Below are 22,070 nucleotides of genomic sequence, written 5' to 3'. Positions count from 1 at the left end.
TTCCGTATCCTTGGCAACTGCTATTGTGCCTACTCCAAAAATTGTTAACTAATGCGCTTGTAAACGGTGCTTAATTGCAGATTTAATAACCCGCAGTTGTGTAGTCGTGTCATGTACCGAAGCTGTGCCTTTTAAAACTTTAATCACTTTCCACATGTGATTCCCACTGATGTGTGCTTGCTGTGCGATGCTTCTTCCCTGTCAGCAGGGCCACATGCTCTCACCACGCCATCCTTGTGGAAAGAGACAGCGCTTTATTCCAGAACATTCTCAGACCTTGAGCAAATCTGAACCTCATTTATTTAGAGCAGGCCTCACTTTTTGAGATTTTTTGTAACCAGGGGCCTTTTAACTGCAAAATAATTTCTATAACACCCTCAGGACAGATTTATTTTGTAATTCAACTGTTTAAAATTTAAGATAATTATTTAACTGAACACATCGATATATCGGCTTTTGTTTGACTCCTTAATAGTAATTTTCCACTAATATAATATTGTTTTTTTAGTTGTTAAACTAAATTAAAGTTTCAACTAAAAATGCGACAGTAATTGTATTCAGAGAAATATTATGAGGAAAAGGACATGTTTATGGTCATGGGTACTTATATACTACATGGGATTAAGCAATCAGGGTTAATTCACTTCACTTTTCACTTCAGTGTTCACTGTTCACTTCACTGTTCACTTCATTGAACACTTCACTGTTCACTTCAACTGTTCACTTTCACTTCACTTCACTGTTCACTTCACTGTTCACTTCACTGTTCACTTCACTATTCACTTCACTGTTCACTTTCACTTCACTTCACTGTTCACTTCACTATTCACTTCACTATTCACTTCACTGTTCACTTTCACTTCACTGTTCACTGTTCACTGTTCACTTCACTGTTCACTTTGCTGTTCACTTCACTGTTTGCTTTGCTGTTCACTTCACTGTTCACTTTGCTGTTCATATCACTGTTCACTTCACTGTTCGCTTCACTGTTCACTTCTGTTCACTTCACTATTCACTTTGCTGTGTACTTTGCTGTTCCCTTTGCTGTTCAATTCACTATTCACTTCACTGTTCACTTCTGTTCACTTCACTGTTCACTTCACTGTTCACTGTTCACTTTGCTGTTCACTTCACTGTTCACTTCACTGTTCACTGTTCACATTGCTGTTCACTCCACTGTTCACTTTGCTGTTCATTTTACTGTTCACTTCCGTTCACTTCCGTTCACTTCCGTTCACTTCACTATTCACTTCACTGTTCACTTCACTATTTACTTCACTATTCACTTCACTGTTCACTTTATTTCTCATTTCAATGTTAAGTTTATTACTCAATTCATCACTCAGTTCTTCCTTGTTCACTTCACTGTTCACTTGATTGTTCACTTCACTGTTCACTTGATTGTTCACTTCACTGTTCACTTGATTGTTCACTTCACTGTTCACTTGATTGCTTACTGCACTGTTCACTTCACTGTTCACCTCACTGTTCAGTTTATCACTTTATTGCTCACTTCTGGAGGGACTGATTTTCACAAAACAAAGTGAAATATATATAAATTGGTTTCTGTTTGTTCAGGAATGTGACTGTGGACATTAAGCTCATGTCAGAGTGTCTTCTTGTGTCAGATGTTTGGAATCAGAGCATTTTTTCTCACAATTATAAGTGAAAGCACTGGACCTACTGCTCGTGTTATAACTGTGGGTTGTGAAACCGCGAGTTCATCATTATTCTGGACCCCTGCTGGTTTCTGAACCCTACTTTGGGAACCACTTTGAGATTTAGAGTATTGGATGCTAAACACTTCAACAAGGATGCGTCTGTCAACATCTGGGTGGAGAAATGTATACTGATACTTCACCTATGATGCAAATGGCCAAAGATGACATGATGTTATCACTGGCAGTGAATTCATAAACAAACAAAAAAAAGCTGGATTAAAAAAGTAGCAGCAAATTGATTTCATATTGGTGCAAACCCATAGTTAGTATTATAAATAAAATCCATTGGTTCAGGATGTACACACTAAACACTGACCCTGAACCACAAAGACACTTTGCCGCCTAGAAACTGGGGTGTTAAGAAGCACTCCACCATTGTTTAGAGATTCATTACTTCCTAACTAAACACTTATAGATTGTGTTGAAAGATGTTTGGTGTTGTTTGGAACCGCACATGGCGCAAGCATCTTGGCTTAGCATCAGATTCTACTTCTGTTTAGTCAAAAGTGAGCTCAGAAACTTTCCAGCAAAATTGCATCATGTGTTTTGAGGAGAGGATAATTTAAAATAAAGTATAAATTGAAGAAAATGTTTGCCTACAGCCTAAGAAATGCTCAAAGCAAACATCTAAAACTAAACAGCACATCATTCTGGAAAACAGATTCCATCACTGACCTTCAGTCATCCAAAGTAAAAAGAGGAGGGGAGAGAAAAGGAGGGAAAGAGGAGAGAGAGAGGAGAGAGAGAGAGAGAGAGAGAGAGAGAGAGAGAGAGAGGAGAGGAGAGAGAAAAAGAGAGAGAGGGGAGAGAGAAAAAGAGAGGGAGAGAGGAGGAGAGGAGAGAGAGAGGAGAGAGAGAGAGAAGAGAGGAGAGAGAGAAAGAGAGAGAGAAAAGAGAGGGAGAGCAGGAAGAAGAGAGAGAAAGAGAGAGAGAATAGAAGATATCCCAGAGATATATAGATAGCTCTCTCCCTCTCTCTCTCTCTCTCTCTCTCTCTCTCTCTCTCTCTCTCTCTCTCTCACACCCTCTCTCTCCCTCTCTTTCTCTTTCTCTCTCTCCCTCTCTTTCTCTCTCTCATTCTCTGCACTCAGAGTGTGTGAAGATCATTGTTAGCCGAGGTTCTAATCATCTCCCGTCGCTCACTGACGCACTGAGCTGTGTTTTAGTCAAACCCCTCCTCATCAGAACCTGGCTCACTGTAGCAGCCACCTGTCAGCTTCAGCTATCATGTAATCCATCATCAGCTGTCATGTTCCAGACCTGCCTCTCCAATCTTGTCCTTGGAGAAACATGTTGCATCAAGTCAGGTCATCACAAGCCCACGCCAGCTCTTTTAATGGGGGTTAAATTTGAGCGGCCTCATGCTTCATGAAACTCTGGTTTTATAATCACTGTGTAATGAAATACATAAGAAAAGAGCATCGGAAACCTTCAGAGTGACCTGCGGGACTGAACTGACAGACATGTTTCTCATAGTGACCTTTGAGAGAAATGGATTTGCCTTTTTACTTATAGCCTATATGTAATCAAAACCTGATTAAGAAAAAGTGACTGCAAGTAGAAACGATATTAAAGTTGGACCTTATGTAATAAAAAAAAAAAAAAAAACCTCAGATGTTGCTTAGGCAGAATTCTGGAAAAATCTAAATGAGTTTTTCCCCCTAGTATACAGATGTAAAAAAAAAATAAATAAAAAAAAATAAAATAAAGAATGAATAATATATATAGATTATATATATAGAGTATATATATATATAGATATAATTATATAGATATATATATATATACGACTCTCTCTCTCTCTCTCTCTCTCTCTCTCTCTCTCTCTCTCTCTCTCTCTCACAAATATTTTATATATATATAATGTATATGTGTGTGTGTGTGTGTGATGCGTGTAAGAACTTGAGTGTCCTGCACAGAACACTGACCTCAACCATACTGAACAATTTGGGGATGAACTACTGGAACACTGACTGTACACTCCAGGCTTCCTCTCTTGACAACAGTGCCTAAGCTCACTAATGCTCTTGTGGGTGAATGGGCAAATTTCCCCTAAATTACTGAACCAGGGTCTAAAATCTAGTGGAAAGTCATTGCAGAGGATTGATCAGAGTACATCACATATGGCTGTAATGGTCAAGTGTCTACAAACATTTCAGCCATACAGTTTGCTTAAAGGTTTTATCATGTCTTTAATTATCACATTATTGTTTGACTGATTGTTTGATTTTTAAAACCTAACGATAACTAGAATCACCTAAACGTCTCTGATCATAAGTTTACATATCCTTGTAAGGTTGCCACACAGAGGTTTAAATGGCTATTAAAGGAAGTTTCCACAACTGTGAATCATTGTCATTGTAATTAGTGTCTGTGCATAAATAGTCAGGGAGTTTCTTCGCTCGGGAGGTGATGCACTGACTTGGCTGGAAACTAAACCGTGGGGAATAGAAAAGAACTGCTAATGGACCTGCGTAATAAGGTACTGTAGATGAACTTTATAAAGCAGGAAAAGGATATAAAAAGATATCAACACTTGAAAATACCAGCCAGTACTGTTCAAACTCTGATAAAGAGGTGGAAAATAAGAGGTTCTGTCGATACTAAACCATAAGCAACTTTGAGAGAAATTCAGGCTGCTCTGCAAAGAAGTGGTGGTGGTGTTTCAATAAGGAGGAACACAAATGACCCGCATGGTCGAGTTGTCAGCAGAAAACCTGCCCTTCAGTACTGCCCTTCAGTACACCAGACAGAACCTAGACAAGCCTCACAGCTCCTGGAGCCATGTGGAGTGATGAGACCAAAATGAAACTTTATAGTCACAACTGTAACCGCTATGTGTGGAGAGGAGTCAACAAGGCCTATGGTGAAAAGTACACCATCCTCACTGTAAAGCATGGTGGAGGATCTCTTATGTTTTGGGGCTGTGTGAGCTCCAGTGGCATGGGGAAGTTAGTAATATTTGATGACAAGATGAATGCAGCATGTTATCAGAAAATACTTGAAAGATGCATATAGGATGTTCTTAGATGTTTCAGCATGACAATGATCCAAAGCACACGGCACGGTTGACCCTCCATTGGGTACAGCAGAGAAAGCTGAAGGTTCTGGAGGCCATCACAGTCTCCTGACCTTAATGTGATTAAGCCACTTTGGAGAGATCTGAATAAAAATAATTTACAGGACCTGGAGGCATTGTGCCAAGAAGAATGGGCAGCTATACCAGCTGAGAGAATTATTACAAAAGTGCATGGCATCACTGATGCTAAAGGGGGCAATACACATGTTCGGGTGTACACAGAGTCGAGTAAAGAGATGGCTATGAAACACCGTGACTGACTATTACCTCAGGTTATGAGACAGAGACTGATATAGGCTGATATGGATGGTGCTGATAATCAGTGAGAACTCATTTCACACTCATTTTACAATCTGGAAGAAGATTAATTTCTCGAATTGTACAGATGAGCCATGATCTTTTTAGCAGCATTACAATGAAATATTTAAAAGCATTTTTTCCTTTCACTTGTAGAAGTTTTTAAAAACGTTAGAACTTTACTTCATGCAAAAACAAGCAAACAACAACAACAACAACAACAAAAAACTGTCCTTTTGTTGGCTTTAGTTTGAAAATAGCTTTAGTTTGATGTCAGGGTAAAAAGTGTTGTCGGTTATACTCTTCGTGTCCTTGCAGTTTTAATGAACACAAAATGATTTAAGAAACCGTTCTGTCCTGTTCGTTCATTATTTTTTAGGGTCTTGCTGGCTCACAAGACAAGGACATAAAAACACTTAGCTGCACCGTTCTAATAAATGACACGGAAAAAATCAATTACTAATGTCTGTGAGGATTATGTATGCCTCTGTATGTGAGAGATTAATGATGTCACTTCTGTACCAATGCTTAAATGAAATGTTACTGAAGCATGGGCAGCCCATGCCTTATGAATAAGCTGTCATTTGTCCCTTTAACACACTTCTCGCTGTGTGTGTGTGTGTGTGTGTGTGTGTGTGTGTGTGTGTGTGTGTTGTGCAGGAGCGTGTGGTTGTGCAGAATGAGCATTGGATTGTTGTGGTGCCGTATTGGGCCACGTGGCCTTTCCAGACTCTGCTGCTTCCACGTCGACATGTTCTGCGTCTTCCTGATCTCACGTCCGAGGAGAGAGACAGTGAGTCCCTGACGTCATTCATCATGTTTTTTTATTATAAACAATAATAAAAAAAGAAATTTGGTAATAAAGGTTTAACCAGACCCCTAATGGTTGTATATACAGCACAGTGAAGTCCAGGACTCTAAGACAGAATTAGAAAGAAAGAAAGATTTGAATTTAGAAATCTTTAAAAGAATGAACGGTAATGTTCAATATTTTGAATTTCTAGGTTTAGAATGTAGAAATATTAAAGTGAAGAAAAGAATAGTTCCATATGACCAGATGTACAGTATGACGTTGACCATGTTGCATAGTTTCTACACAAGCTTGGATTTTCCTCACGTCAAATCTCTCCACTTTTTACTCAAGTTTTTTTTTTTTTTTTTTTTTTTTACTAAAGTCCTACTTGGTTGTTATACAAATGATATTGAAATGATTGTTTCTATAGTAACAGCTAATTCGGGACTCGTACGACAGAGCGACAGAGACCCGCAAACTAGATTTAAGATTCAACAGTTCATTTTCGTTTACAGAAAACCATCTATTACACCATACGTTATAAGGACGTGAGGACAGAAATGTTTAATTTTGAATGATTTTTCTTTTAAAAAAATCTGCTAATTTAGTAATGAGAAAACGGTGAGTATATGAACCAAAAACTATTCAGTCAGATTCCTAGGCGTGAAAAAAAAAACCCCTACTGAATGTGTAATGAAAAATTCACTTTCATCCTATTGAACTCATTGACCTTCTTTTCTCAAAACACTTTTATCTCAGACCTTGAAAAGGTTTGCTTGCGGTTGTGCACGTCCGTCTGTCTTCCTAACGTTCCACTCACGCATATCTGTCTGCTCCCTGTCTGCGTGTCACTCAGTGCTGTTCGCCAGTGTCATCCTTCACACGCGCCGGCTTTTCCTCAGGTGTCATTAACACAAGCCTGTCAGTGCACACACGGAAGAGGGGAAACAGGAAACGAGAGAAGAAGCTGTGGTAACAGATAACCGCTCCGGTTTTAGATAAGGTGCTTTTTTTCTTCCTCTCGATGGAGTGCTGCAGGCGTGATGAGTTTAATCCCTGATGTAAATAAACGGCAGGCAAATTAGCGTGCTGGGTCAGCTGCTGCCAGGGATCACAACCCACCTCTGCACCGAGCAATTAGCGAGATGGCTGTCCTGCCAATTTAGCACCGGGGCTCATTTGTAATTCGCTGTTGCCTTGTTAACATTAAATAGGGGTTGGTGGATGCAGCAGGGTTTTCAGGACCACTTACTGATCTGAGGGCATTAACCTTATTATTGCACAAGACACAGTACGACTAAACTGTACAAAATTTTCTTCCCATATATATATATATATATACACAGTATGTTTTACACACACACACACACACACACACACACACACACACACACAAACCTAATTGCAGATTATCACGTTATCAACTTTCAAGGCTGATTGGTCAGAAGGTTTGGGTCTAATTTTTACAGTCTTACAGTTTACAAGTTACAAGTTTCGTACATTTCTACATTAATATATAACCCTATATAACAGGTGATCGTTTCTATGGTAACAGCTAAGCAGCTTTGACGATTCAGTTCGATTCTATTTGGATGCTCCCTTGTAACAATAGACATTGGCACAAAGTAGCTTTATAAAAATATAGAAATTCAGGATAGAAATTATACGTCTGAAATTTATTTCTAAGCAGTAAGCCAGAAAAAAAAAGTTTTTTGGGTGACACATCAGACTGTTATTTTAAGTAATTTCCCTTCTATATGGTCAAATTGTGCGATTATGTGAACAGGAAATTCAGTTTAGTTCAATCTAAGTCACTGATAGAGACTTAAGTGTAAAGGTGATTGTGACTAATGCAGTCTGAAGCCATCTTCATGGTTTCTAAGTGGTGCCATCCACAGCAATCCCACGTAGCTCCAGTTTGTCCATGTAGAGACATCTTCAGAGTGATGAAACTCCATCAGAGCATCAGGATGGATCAGGAAGGTTCAGAGAACAGAAGCGGTCACGAACACTGAGATCACAGAGATGTTTATCTAATATTTATGGAAGGAATCTCCATAATGTCAGTACAGTATGTTTTCCACCGTAGAAACATCACTCACCCAAACAGAGATTTTTAAGCGTCCTTGTTTCCCAGTAATATCATAAGCTCTTATACATTTATATTCGTTTTATTTATTTTATTGCGAGATCGAAACCGAAGAACCAAACCAGACAGTGATTGACTGTTCCCTGCTGAGTTAACAGCAACCTTAACATCAAATCTTCTTCAACACTGTTACATGTAACCATAAATATAATATTATATGTTATAGGAAATAATCATCCTCACGGTGCTAACTAGCAAGCCATGAATTATTTTCTTATTTCACTACTTTACATGTTTTTTTTTTCTTCACTCATTATATAATACCCATTTTTCTTTTTTTCCAAAAATATTGTTCTACTTGATTTCACTGTATGTCTTCACAAAACATGCTTATCTTGTACAATTCGGTCTATTTCTGAGTCTGATTTACAAAACTTAGTTCTTATGCATGTTTCTTTAACATCAAGCATCGTGTTATTTCAGGCCGTCAAGCATGCATCAGCTGTTTACGACGCGCACCACTCCGGTTACGTCATCCATATTATCCGACCCTTTAAATTCCCATTCATTAAGCCGCCTTCCTAGGGCATCGCTGCTGCTGCGATTTAAACTCTCTCCTCCAACCTCGACTCCACCTAGCTGGAACCCGTTGTTCGTTGTACCAGTTTACGTCATAAATCTTCATGCATTTTTTTCTCTCTCTCTCCCCATCTCTCTCTATTTATTTGTTTGTTTGTTTGTTTATTCATTTATTTCCAAAACATGTTAGCGAGCGTATTTAATACTATGCATGATTAATGGTTCTGCTGTTATACGAGGGGTCTATTTTATTTTCTAGTCACTGCTCTCCCCGCTCTGTCCACGCATGCTCACAGACGGGCGCGTGGACTTTTGCCCAGAACAGAACCATACCGCCAAACACTAACTGTACACATATCATCTAATAAGTACTCATTTGACAAAGTGGTCCTGACTGAATAGCATTCATAACGTGAATAAAAATCATCTGTATCCATTTGTCACAGAGACTATTTCAATTCAATTCAATTCAAGTTTATTTGTATAGCGCTTTTTACCATAGACATTGTCTCAAAGCAGCTTTACAGAACATAAACACAGAGCAGAAGGCAAACATAATTAATGATAAAGGAATTAACGAATAATAAAAGAAATAAGAATTAACAGAATAAAAATTCTAGATTATTATTAGTTGTATATAGTTCACAGTGTGTATGTATTTATTCCCCTATGAGCAAGTCTGAGGTGACTCAGGCAGCAGTGGCAAGGAAAAACTCCCTTAAATTGGTAAAGGAAGAAACCAATGAACAATCTGAACAATCCACTGTTTTTGCCTGAGAGGCTGATTATAAATTGGTGGCCTTTGACCGAGATACAAATCCACTTTATTGGCAAGAAAACCAACCATTGGAAAAAAAAACCAAAACAAAACTGTTGCACTTGATCATTGTGCTTAACTTGAGTGGGAGATTTTAGCTGAAGGCTGCTGTACACACACATACAGTACAAACCATCCTCTCTATGTCCAGTTTCATTTGTTTGCAAACAAATTTATTTCTAAAAAATCTAATACATTTTGTAGTTCCATGTGTAGCTGGATGTTGAACTTGAGTGGTGGCGTTTTAAAGAAGGTTTGATTTATGTCACACATTACTCAATGTTTATTATTTTCCTTCATCGAATGCTTATTTTTCTTACATCCCGTAAATTTACAATTTTTAATTTATTAATGAGCAAGAAGTCCATCTTTTTTATTTATTTATAGTTGCACAAGTTTAAACTAATAATAATAATCATATAAAAAAAATACTTAAAAATATATATCTCTTACTCTCTTCCTGTTGAAGTTAATAAGACAAACCCAAAAATTGTAAGTTGTCATTTTACCAAGAAACCGCAAAGGTTTGCATCCTGAAAACTGTCCCGTGGCTGAAACCTCATTTAATAGCTGACTGTAACAAAGCACTGACACTGGAGGCTCCTTCAAAAAAAATGATGAATAAAACATTTTGCAATAAAAATATAAACGACAATCTATTAGAATGAACGTGTTAATAAGATCTGATTAATTACCCAACACTTTCTGACCAATCTGTACACAGCTGTAGTATTAATGTTCTTTTCGCTCATATCTTGACTAGATGTTTCCATACACACTAGAAAAGCTCTCGTGCATGAGACAGATGTATGCATAACACATGATGTATGTTTTCTGCTGTTCAAAACTGGGCTGGATAGTTTGAGTGCCTTATCTCTCTCTCTCTCTCTCTCTCTCTCTCTCTCTCTCTCTCTCTCTCTCTCTCTCTCTCTCTCCACAGGTCTTGCATGCGTTATGAAAAAGCTTCTGACAAAATACGACAACCTCTTTGAGGTCTCCTTTCCCTACTCGATGGGCTGGCATGGTAAGAGAGGCTCGTGATGTTGAGGGAGACACTGAGCTGAAATCAAACACTAGAAACATGTGATCAGAATGTGAACAGTGCAAACAGCACATATTACATCTTATAACTGGAAGCATAGAAATATGTAGCTGTTAACATGCTTTGGGTTTGTGACTGTAAACAATTTTTGCACATTTATACAGATGTTACTATGCACTGCGGAAACAATGCGTATCAGTCGTGCGCTGAATTTACAGATATCAGTTCTCCACTGAGAATTAGGACAAAACTACAAAATAACCGCACTTCGTTTCTATCCATCTATCCATCCATCCATCCATCCATCCATCCATCCATCCATCCATCCACCCATCTATCCTTCCATCCAGTTGTGCAATTCATCCATCCATCCATGTATTCATCCATCCAGTTGTTCCATCCATCCATCCATCCATCCATCCATCCATCCATTCATCCATTCATCCATCCATCCATTTGTTCAGTTTATCCATTCATTCTTCAATACATCCATTTATCCATCTGTTCATTAATTCATCCATCCATCCACCTCTCCATCATCAATTCATTCATTCATTCATTCATTCATTCATTCATTCATATTCAGCAACTTCTTTATCCTGGTCCCAGGAACATAATACAGTAGATGAGGTGGAATTATTTCCTTACCTGATTTAGCTTGTGAGATTCAAGCTACTGGGTTCTGTTTTTAGCCATAAGCAGGCTACTGAGTTGTGTTTTTGGCAATTAGCAAGATATTGATTTGATTAGAAGCAGCTAGTTTTGTTTTAGATTATAGTTTTGGCTAAACCCCAGTCCATCACAGGTCACCATGCGCACAAACATTCACACTTAGTGGGACATTTAAATTTGTCAATCTGCATAGCGGAATGTGCTTTGTAGAAGGGGAGGAAACCTTACAAACCCAGAGAGGATCTGAAGCTCCACACACAATACCCTGAACTAACTAGGATGAGTACGTTTCTCCAGTTGTTTTTGACGTGGCATGTTGAGTGACATTTCAATAGCAGGAAGGGTTATATATATATATATATATATATATATATATATATATATATATATATATATATATATATATATACATACATACTGCTGCTTCTGTACCATATTTATATTGACATTTTTGTTGGTAGAAAAAAAATCTGTCAACACTCTGCAGGCCCAGATTAAGAGCCGTGAAGTGTCTTCATTCGGGAATATTTTTGTTGCGATGATGCAAAACGTTGTGTTTAGTTCCTGCATTATTCATGAGCCATATTGCTAATAGATGTGTGTGTGTGTGTGTGTGTGTGTGTGTGTGTGTGTGTGTGTGTGTGTGTGTGTGTGTGTGTGTGTGTGTGTGTGAAAGAGAGAGAGATGCCTGCATCTGTCTGAACAGTCTTGTCTATTTTGCTTGATTGTGTAAGTCACTGCACTGGAGCTCTCTCCATGGCGTCCTCTCTGGAGTAGATAGCAGGCTGTTGAGAATTTAGCATGACATGATACACATTCAGTCAGAAGTCATTCGTATTTACTCGAACAAGTGTTGATATGTGAGACCATATGGCTGTGAAGAAATAATGCACACAGTATGCGTGTGGAGAGACGTGTCATGAGTCGGAAACCGAAGCCAACAATTAACAAACTGTCAATCATCTTACTGTTGACTTTACGCACGAAATAACTGGAGTTCATAAATAAATACATCTCATTTACTCATGAAACGCACAAGTACGTTACTGACAATAAACGATACCTAAAAATAGTAGCTATGTCATAGGTTATCATGTAAATATGTGACACGTTTCTGCATTTATCAAATCGACGCTGGATCTAAACGTAGCTGTCAGAGGCATGATACAGATGTCACACATGATGGGTTTTTTCCTTCTGCTGTTCAAAACATGGTGAACTTTTTATAACCAAAATATTTGGGAAAAAGTTTGTGATCTAAAATAAAATTTAAATCATCATAATGCTTTCATTCTATGTACTTGAGATCATTTAGAGTCAAGGACGGATAGTTTGAGTGCCCTCTCTCTCTACTCTCTCTCTCTCTCTCTCCCGAAGGAGAAAGAGAGAAAGAGAGGAGAGAAAAAAGAGAGAAGAGAGAGAGAGAGCGAAGGAGAGAGAGAGAGTCAGGAGAGAAGGACGAAGGAGCGAGACGATGGAGAGAGGAGAAGAGAGAGCAGGAAGCGAGAGGAAGAGAAGAGAAGAGAGAAGAGAGAGAGAGAGAATAGAGAGAGAGAGGAAAGCGTAGAGAGAGAGAGAGAGAGAAGAGAGCGCGAGAGCAAGAACATGAGCGAGAAGCTTCCTCCCCCTCTCTCATTCTCTCTCTCTCTCTCTCTCTCTCTCTCTCTCTCTCTCTCTCTCTCTCTCTCTCTCTCTCTCTCTCTTACTGTGTATGCAAATGTTGACCTTTTTTGCCACTAATTAGACTAATATATTAAATGGAAAGCAGCTCTTGTCCATTTAGTTTAATCTATTATGAAATTCAGCTATATGCTATAAATTTAACTATGATATAAATATACTAACAAATTGGTGTAATTACTTAAAGTATGTTTTTAATTTAACTCTATTTGAATATGAAATTGAATATATGATATGTTGGCCTTTATATGTCAGAAGGTTACTGTAAAATATCATTTTTGAATAGTTCTGAAATTGAGAATTTAACAGAATATACCGGATCGTACACGTGTGCTATGGAAACTAATGATGCCATGATGACATCATCGCACACACACACACACACAAACACACACACACTGGTTACTTACCTTCCTAAAGCGTGCAGACCCGAGTACGACCTGCGTTCACATTCACAGGAAGCGCAGCACAGTTGCCTTAATGGTTCACTTCCTGGTTCACTTCATGCTCGCTTTCTCATTACCGATTCGAGCATTCGGTTCCTAACATTTCATTTTTAGTTTAGCGATGAAATAATGAAATATGTCGGTTTAGTCAGTAGTGGGCTATTTATATTGATATTAATTGGGATTAGATTAATATTCATGAGTCAAAACAGAACTGTTTTAGTTCTGCATTTAAATATAAAGCACTTTAAATTGGGTTTAAAAATCTTAAAACAATAATGAACAATATTCTTCAGCTGTAATCGTGTCTGTTTTACTGGCTGATAAAAGGATAAATCAGTGTATTGTGTCTGTACTGTATGAAATTTGAGCCCACTGTGTGTATCTCCATTTCTCATTATATTTCATTCTTATAGCCGTTCTATTCTGAAGTGACCTTGAAAACGATACCGATGTGATGTTCAGGATAAAGTTTTCCACGCAGGCATTTCTGATTCTCTGTCTGACATGCCTGTTGCGAACATCACTCTGCCAGCAGACAGGATAAATGATAGCAGTCTGTGATTGACACATAGCACCGGCGCCTGTTTTAGGAAGCCTGTCGTAGCCGGTCTGCCACAGTGGGGTGAGGAGAGAAGGGCGATTTAATCTGCTATCTTGTTACCTCCTCACTCGGCTGGCCACGGCACAATCTGTCCTTCTACTCGGGAGCGTGAATGGCAGCTTACACGTCAAGCTGTAGATCTGACAGCCGTCACCTGCTAAGCCTGAGATTTTCACTCAAGGAGTAAAGGTGAGGGGCAACATTTCCCTCTTCCACTTTAACCCATCACTTCAGACGTTCCTTAACAGGACACTTCCACACTTTTCCCCCTCTCTAGCACTTGTACTAATATTTGATATGCCACTGTTTCTTGTCTTTTATGCCTCACTGTCTGGGATGTTCATTAGTCTTTGTTGGTGTAATCAGCCGCACACCTACTGGATTGATTACACCTCTGACATGACTGGCTGTTGCTTTACACAGCGTGTGTCGGCCCTCACAGCATCCATCATGCCCGTATTTTGTGCTGTTGTATTTGTTTTGTGTACAAGCTATCGAGGCTGAGTCGCATATGCACCATCTCACTCGTATAATTAGCCATGTGTGAGTGAAAAAGTTTAAAAACTCAGGTAAGAAGCCACCTTCTTAAAATCTGGGATGAAGTTACATTAGTGCACATGTACAGGAGAGTCCTTGAGAATGACCATTGGTTTAACAAGGCAGAAAAGTGCCTCTGTGGGGAACTGGGGAACATATCGTTTTATAAAAAAAAGGCAGGGATAATTTTAAAAGCCTTTTAAACTTAATTAAATGAACCATGTAAGAGCTGACTAAAACGGTTCCATGCATGATAAAATTATCATAAAAATGCTCAATATTCTGTAGACTCTTTGACTTTGCTTAGATGACCACATGAAAAGTGAGAATGTTTTATGTTAATACCAGATTCTTTAAGGCTTTAATAAGCTTGTATAAAAACACTATTGTAGAATTATAACTGCTGTTATAGCACAGAACTGCTCAGAAATGCATTGGTCAACCACACAACAAGAATTTAGCTTCCATTCTGTGCCAATGGCCATGTGAGGTTCAGATTAACTTCAAAACACTGAGCATGTTGAGACGCTCATGTCTTAAACTACAATCAACGGCCTGCTAGCATCTAAAAACCATGCTCTACAACAGCCTGCTAGAAACTAAACACAGTACTCAACAGTTAGCATAGCTTATTGGTTATGGTGATTGGCTACCAGTTTTAAAAGTTGTTAGTTAGAATCCCAGGTCCACTGCTGGGCCTCTGAGCAAGGTCCTTACTTTTCCAATTGCTCAGATGTATAAAATTTTAAGTTGCTCTGGAAAAGGGCATCTGCTAAATGGCGTAAATGTAAGAGCTACCATTTAACTCTTTTAACCAGTGGACTAAAATGGGATGTGGTAGCTTAATGGTTAAGGTGTTGGATTACTGATCAGAAAGTTGTAAGTTCAAATCCCAGGTCCACCAAGCTGCCACCACTGGGCCCCTGAGCAAGGCCCTTAAACCTTAATTGCTCAGTTGTATAAAATGAGATAAAAATATAAGTCGTGCTGGATAAGGACGTCTGCCAAATGGCATAAATGTACAAAAATGGATTTTACATCAGTTTTGTTGTGTCCATGTTCAGCCTAGAATTTCTTTGTCATGTCACTCCACAGTGGTGTTTAATGACTCATATGGAATTAGACACTCAGGGATTTAAGAATTTGTAGTTTTTTTATAAGTATTTCTCTTTTTCTTTAGCTTACTAGAGGCAATATATTCATAGAAAAGTTCCAAAAGCAAAAATGGTAATTTTTTTCACACAAATGTTTCTATCTGAAAGTAAGTGTTGATATGAAAACCCATTCCTGCTCATTAGTGCTCGTCTAAAATTCGAAGGTGTTATCTTCCATTGCTAAAATTCTGTGTAAGATTAATAACAGAGGGAAAAACAAACATCTTATTTTTTTTTTTCGTTTATTTGACTCATTTCCTGAATAATTTTTGAAATTGCGCCCATAAAATCATTCACTTGGTTATACTGGTTGAAAATATACTGGAAAACCAGTGTACTGGTAAAAGGGTTAAAATCCCCTTACTGATGTTTCAGGGCATCCCTGTTATTGTCTTCCATCATAAATAAGTAATTGATCCAAGAGTTTTGTTCTGGAAACAGAGCAGCTCCTGCTGCGCAAATGACCGTCTCTGGCACTTAGGCCTGATGTGAGCATAAATTAAATCCTCGTTATGAACTCGGAGAGTAAAAATAACAGGTAGCGTTATTCAATAATTCCTCCCCCTGCTGGGCACAAAAGCAGCTCTCAGAGTTATCTCTCCCTCGCATAGTTCTGAAATTGAGATGTTTATTATTTTCCATACTCATGATAAGGCAAAATGATGACATATCTGTGTAATCTGTATGAGCAAAGACAAATCTGGTAAGATGTAATAACACAAATGATATTTTCCCAAAAATGCATTTGTTCATTGAGGTAAAACATTTCAGCACTTCAGGTTTTCAATTCTGTTTCCCTTCACTTTTGCTCGTAGGCGGCTCCGTGTTAGCGTGAAACGGTTTTATAAAGCCCTCATACACATTATTTAATTAAGTTTAAGAGGCCTTAAAATTTACGCGTGCCTTTTTTATTAAACATCATCTTCACTTCCTCACAGAAGCACCTTTTTCTTCTCATAGCATTAAGTCACACCTTGTGTAAACCTGATTTAGCTTGTGAGATTCAAGCTACTGGGTTCTGTTTTTAGCCATAAGCAGGCTACTGAGTTGTGTTTTTAGCAATTAGCAAGATATTGATTTGATTATAAGCAGCTAGTTTTGTTTTAGATTATAGTTTTAAGCAGTTAGCATTCTTTATATTTTCTGGGTATTAGTCTTAGCTATTAGCAGCCTATTAAGTTCAATTCTTTCTGTTTATAGTGTATTTATTTGTTTTTAGCTCCTAGCATGCTGAATATTGTTGTGCATAGCTCTACTGTTAGCAGATTTTATTCAATTCAAGTTTATTTGTATAGCGCTTTTCACAATTAACATCGTCTCAAAGCAGCTTTACAGAACATAAACATAGAACAAAAGGTTAATCTAAAAAAATAACATAAGGATTAATATAACACAAAATTCAAGCTTAATGTTAGATATATTTACTTCACAATTTGTATGTATTTATCCCCTATGAGCAAGTCTGAGGTGACTCAGGCAGCAGTGGCAAGGAAAAACTCCCTTAGTCGATAAAGGAAGAAACCTTGAGAGGAACCAGACTCAAAGGGGAACCTCATCCTCATATGGGTGACACTGGAGGGTGTGATTATAAATATACAGTCATACAAATGTTGTATTGTAGCAAAAGATCATATGGAGTTCACATCTCCTCTTTAGTATTGCAGTGTCTGGAGCTGGTAGATCTCTAGATGCCTCAGGATTTTCAGAGTCGGCCTCATCTCAGTTCAGGTCCAAAATCTTCATCGCAGGGGAGACGATCGGAGCTGGTGCAATTTCTGGATGCCACGGGATGGGTAGGAAGAGAGAAGTAGTGGGGAGGGATTAACATATCTGCTGTTCATATTATTTGCAAGTCTGATGTAATAGAGCACAATATTATGGGATGTATTATGTGTACGCCTGACTAAAGAGATGAGTTTTTAATCTACATTTACACTGGGAAAGTGTGTCTGAGCCCCGAACACTATCAGGAAGACTATTCCAATGTTTGGGAGCAAAATATGCAAATGCTCTACCACCTTTAGTAGACTTAGATATTTTGGGAACTGCTATAAGTCCTGAGTTTTGTGATCTCAGAGAGCGTGAAAGATTAGTTAGAAGAGCTCTGCCACCTGCATTTTGTACTAACTGTAACCTATTTATTAAAGATGCAGGACAACCACCTAGTAATGCATTACAATAGTCCAGTCTAGCGGTCATGAATGCATGAACTAGCTTCTCTGCATCAGATCCAGACAGGATGTTTCTCAGATCCAGACAGGATGTTTCTCAGCTTAGCAATATTTCTAAGGTGGAAGAAGGCTGTTTTTGTAGTATGGGTGATATGATTTTCAAGAGACAAGTTGCTGTCTAATATAACACCCAGGTCTTTCACTGTCGAGCTAGTAGAAACAGTACATCCCACTAAATGGAAGTTGAATTGTGAGAGTTTTTGTGTACTGGTTTTTGGACCGATAAGTAGTATTTATGTCTTATTGTAGTTTAACAACAGAAAATAGCTCATCCAATCTTTTATCTCTCTAACGCACTCGGTTAATTTGGACAATTTAGCTATTTCATCTGGTTTTGATGAGATGTATAACTCTGTATCGTCAGCATAACAGTGGAAACTAATCCCATGTCTTCTAATAATGTTCAATAATGGAAGCATGTATATCGAGAAAAGAAGAGGTCCTAGGACTGATCCTTGAGGGACCCCATAATGAGACTTATTGAGACTTGTTCTTAGTTGTTAGCAGGATATTACTGAGACTTATTTTAGCAGGCAGTAGGTTAATGCTAAGTATCGTTTTAGATATTAACAAGATATTGTTGAGTATACATTTATACTATATACAGTTATATCATTCTCACATGTACACTTGTGACTTTTCAGACATTTTAATCAGATTATTTTTTATTAAACCAAATTATTTCTTTTATTGTTATGAGTCTGATAAAATATTAGTTGGGACTCTGTTGGCTTGCAGTGTGAGATGTTTTTAACCTCTGTTGATTACCTTACACACAAATCTTAGATGCTTATGAACAAGCACTTGGGGCATTTCAGAGAGCAGAAATGGGTTTGATATCAACACTTAGTTTCAAGATAGAAATATTTGTGTCAAACAAAAATTGTACCATTCTGCGTAAAATCTAGAGAAATAAAATCTATAGAAATGAACAGACTCTTCTATCTCAGACTTTTCGCACTCTATCTCAGACTGTTCGCACTCTTCTATCAGTAACAATCATGCCACAGTAAAAATCATGACATGAGAAATAAGTATTTTTGGTACTTTTTTTTAAAAAGTAAAAACAGAAATACTTAAGAAACCTTATTCATATCACATAAACATTACAACACAGTGAAATTCTTTCTTCACATGTCAAAAATTTGGAAGTTGGGGACAGAATTAAACAGCACATCTAAAGCAGTGAGGGTTAAGGGCCTTGCTTAAGGGCCCAAAAGTGGCAGCTTGGCAGTGTTGAGGTTTGAACCCTGATCCTCAGATCAAAAACCCAGAGTCACCGCTGTCCTATAACTGGCAATCATCGTGAAATGACAGAAGTTAAATATGGACACAATCAGTGTTGTAATGTAACAGAGTACAAATACTTCGTTACTGTACTCAAGTAGAAATGTCACGTATCTGTACTTTACTTGACTATTTAAATTTATGTCTTCACTGTAACGGAGAACAAATACTTTGTTACTGTACTCAAGTAGAAATTTCACGTATCTGTACTTTACTTCGCTATTTAAATTTATGTCAACTTTCACTTTTACTCCACTACATTTCCTATATAAAATGTATACTGTTACTCCGTTATATTTCCACTAAGCATCTTTGTTACTCGTTACTGCAAAATAAAATCAGAAGAAATGTGTGTGACTGCAACAAGGGAGGTTTGGCGAATCACTGCTCCTAGATTGCATTACGCACGTACGCACGCTCTACGGAAAAGCACAGGCATGCGCAACGTGCACGCACAGTCAGAGCTGAGTTGTAGCACAAACAAAATATTAATGCAAACAATCCATACGATACTAAATACTGGTCTTTGTCTTGTGAATATTTGTTTATTAATGACTGCATTCATTGGACACACTGTTCATTGAGAATGCACACATACATGAACTGATTTGATTCAAGACTGGCATCATTACATCATGCATAAAATTTTGGTGTCCACTTTTGCCATTTAATAATACCATGCCTTCTTTTGGCTTACTATGTAGTCATATAATATATAATATAAAACTCTTCTTGTTTTAAATTCTCACTGAGGGCTAAAACCCCTTAAAGATGAAACCCTAGAACCGCCCCTGATCTTATGCCTACCGAAAATCACTGGAATTTTACTTTTACTTCAAATATAAGTACATTAAATATCAGAAAATTACTTTTGATACTTAAGTATATCAGATACTTTAAGACTTTTACTTGAGTAATATTCTAATAGGTGACTTTCACTTCTACCAAAGTCTTTTTCTAGTACGATACTTGTACTTTTACTCAAGTATTGCTTTCTAGTACTTTATACAACACTGGACACAACAAAACAGGCGCGAATTGTATTTTGTCTTCTTAAGGTGTTTGAATCAAGTCATGGACATAGTTTACTCAGATGTTTGCACATGGTTTCATATTAAAAATGTTCATTCATTCATTCATTCATTCATTCATTCATTCATTAAAACCAATTACCTTTCTTGACCCCGGACGTATTAGTCAACGAGGCATTTCCACCTTAAAAATACTCACAGTTCTCCAGCAGATTTCTCATGACTTCTCAGATCACACACTAAATCAGACAGGAAGCCCATTTCAACCTGTGTTTTATAGCTTTACTAAATAGCCTCTTTCAGGCTGTCAGAGCAGATTGTTTTTACTCAGCTCTCACAGATATTAGTATGTGTTCTGTTTGGGAAGCCATTCATCAAAACGACACGTTTGGTGATGCTTCTCGCTCGCACACGATCTGCTCCTGAGGTCACGCTTGTTCACAACTGTTTCGTTCGATAGACAGGGTAAAGAATGTGTTTCGGGCTGGCCTGTTTTTCTCTAGTGCAGATGTTAAGAAAGCTCGTATTTTGCTCAAAAGCCTCGGCCACATTCATCATTTACACCTAATGGGGCTATAAAACTTCTCCTACCAAGCAGGACCTTTAGTCTGCACCACTGACCAGAAGAATATTAAAGGCTCTTGAATGTGTGCTCGTGCTTGAAGTGACTATTAGTGCTTTAGAAATATGACCCAAAGTTCTCTTGCCTCATACTATTCAATGCGAGGTTTTATTTATTCATTTATTTTACTTATTATTTTTAACCTTACCTTGTTCATCTTGCGAAGGCTGAGCAATGTGGATTTGATGGCTATCCAATAAAACCCAGCACACAAAAATTCGGAATTTTTTCCTCGGCGATCTTTTATTTATTTATTTATTTATTTATTTATTTATTTATTTATTTATTTATTTATTTATTTATTTATTTATGTTTTTGTGTTTTCTATTAAGCTGAACAATAACACTTCACTCCACAATAAAGTGCTTTTATTTTTTATTTTTTTTATAGCATCTCCTCTATAAACTTTCCTCAGTGTTGCACAGAGCACTTCATCACCTCAGTGCCTTGTGTTTTAGATTTTAATTCCTCCACCTCCAGCCATCTGTTTTCATAATAGGACACGCCAAGACTTGACAGGAGCACAAGAGAATATCTGAGGGAGGAAATTGCAGAACGAATACAGGCCTCTCTTAAACGCGGGCTAAACTTTCCCAGCTCGCCGTGTCACTTTGCTGACCATTGTTCCTTCCTCCTGCTTTATATAGTGCTGCCATTCGGTATCAGCAAAGGAAAACAACATGTACTGCGCTGCAGTGATTTACCTCAGTAGAAATCTTTCAGCATGGAAAACCATCAGAAATCTATTAGCTATTCTACAGCACAAGTGGAAATAGGATGTGGTCGCATCGGAAGTACCTGGGATTACATTTGGTAGACAGCCATTTTGGTGAGGTATTTAGCTAGACTAGCGATTGAATAGTGGTTCCAGCCTTGACAAAAAGAAAATACAATAAAATTATAAAATAATAAATATAAAATGATTGTCTTTTTGATCATTTCATCATACCTTCATATGCATATAATCAATCGTTGCATTGCATTCATATGCATTCATATTTGTAAAATATTTGGTCTATTTCATTTTTGTTCTGTAAATTTAATTCCATTATTTTACTTATATATTCTATTTTTACTGTTCTATTTGGATTCCATTTGACTCCGTTTCTTTAACACGGATAGTCGTATAAAGCATCTCACTGCACGTCGTCCTGTATATGATTGTGTATGTTACTGAAAACATTTGATTTTTAAATTGATTAAAATATATTAATTATTCAACTCAGATAGGAAATTGATTTATATTATTAGCAGAATTAACTATTAACTATTTACTAGCAAAGGAGTTTGAGTTTTCACATGCGCGTGTGTTCAAGAATCTTTTAAAAGTAACACATCTCCTGTTTATGTAAATTAATCCAACTAAATGTACAAAGGAACGTGAACTTT

The 22,070-nt window shown here is 37.6% G+C and overlaps 1 protein-coding gene across 2 annotated transcripts in view; it reads left to right on the top strand.

The window, feature by feature from the left end:
• galt (galactose-1-phosphate uridylyltransferase) overlaps positions 1-22,070 on the top strand; it is a 105,360-nt gene that overhangs the window by 58,671 nt on the left and 24,619 nt on the right. For both annotated transcript variants that reach the window (XM_027141014.2, XM_027141013.2), the window contains exons 8-9: positions 5,758-5,890; positions 10,316-10,399. In XM_027141014.2, the coding sequence (XP_026996815.1) occupies positions 5,758-5,890; positions 10,316-10,399 (217 nt within the window). The remainder of the gene's footprint in view (positions 1-5,757; positions 5,891-10,315; positions 10,400-22,070) is intronic.

The sequence above is a fragment of the Tachysurus fulvidraco genome, chromosome 20 (assembly GCF_022655615.1).
Source record: "Tachysurus fulvidraco isolate hzauxx_2018 chromosome 20, HZAU_PFXX_2.0, whole genome shotgun sequence".
NCBI classification, from domain to species: Eukaryota; Metazoa; Chordata; class Actinopteri; order Siluriformes; family Bagridae; genus Tachysurus; species Tachysurus fulvidraco.
This window is presented reverse-complemented; position numbering and strand designations above follow the sequence as displayed.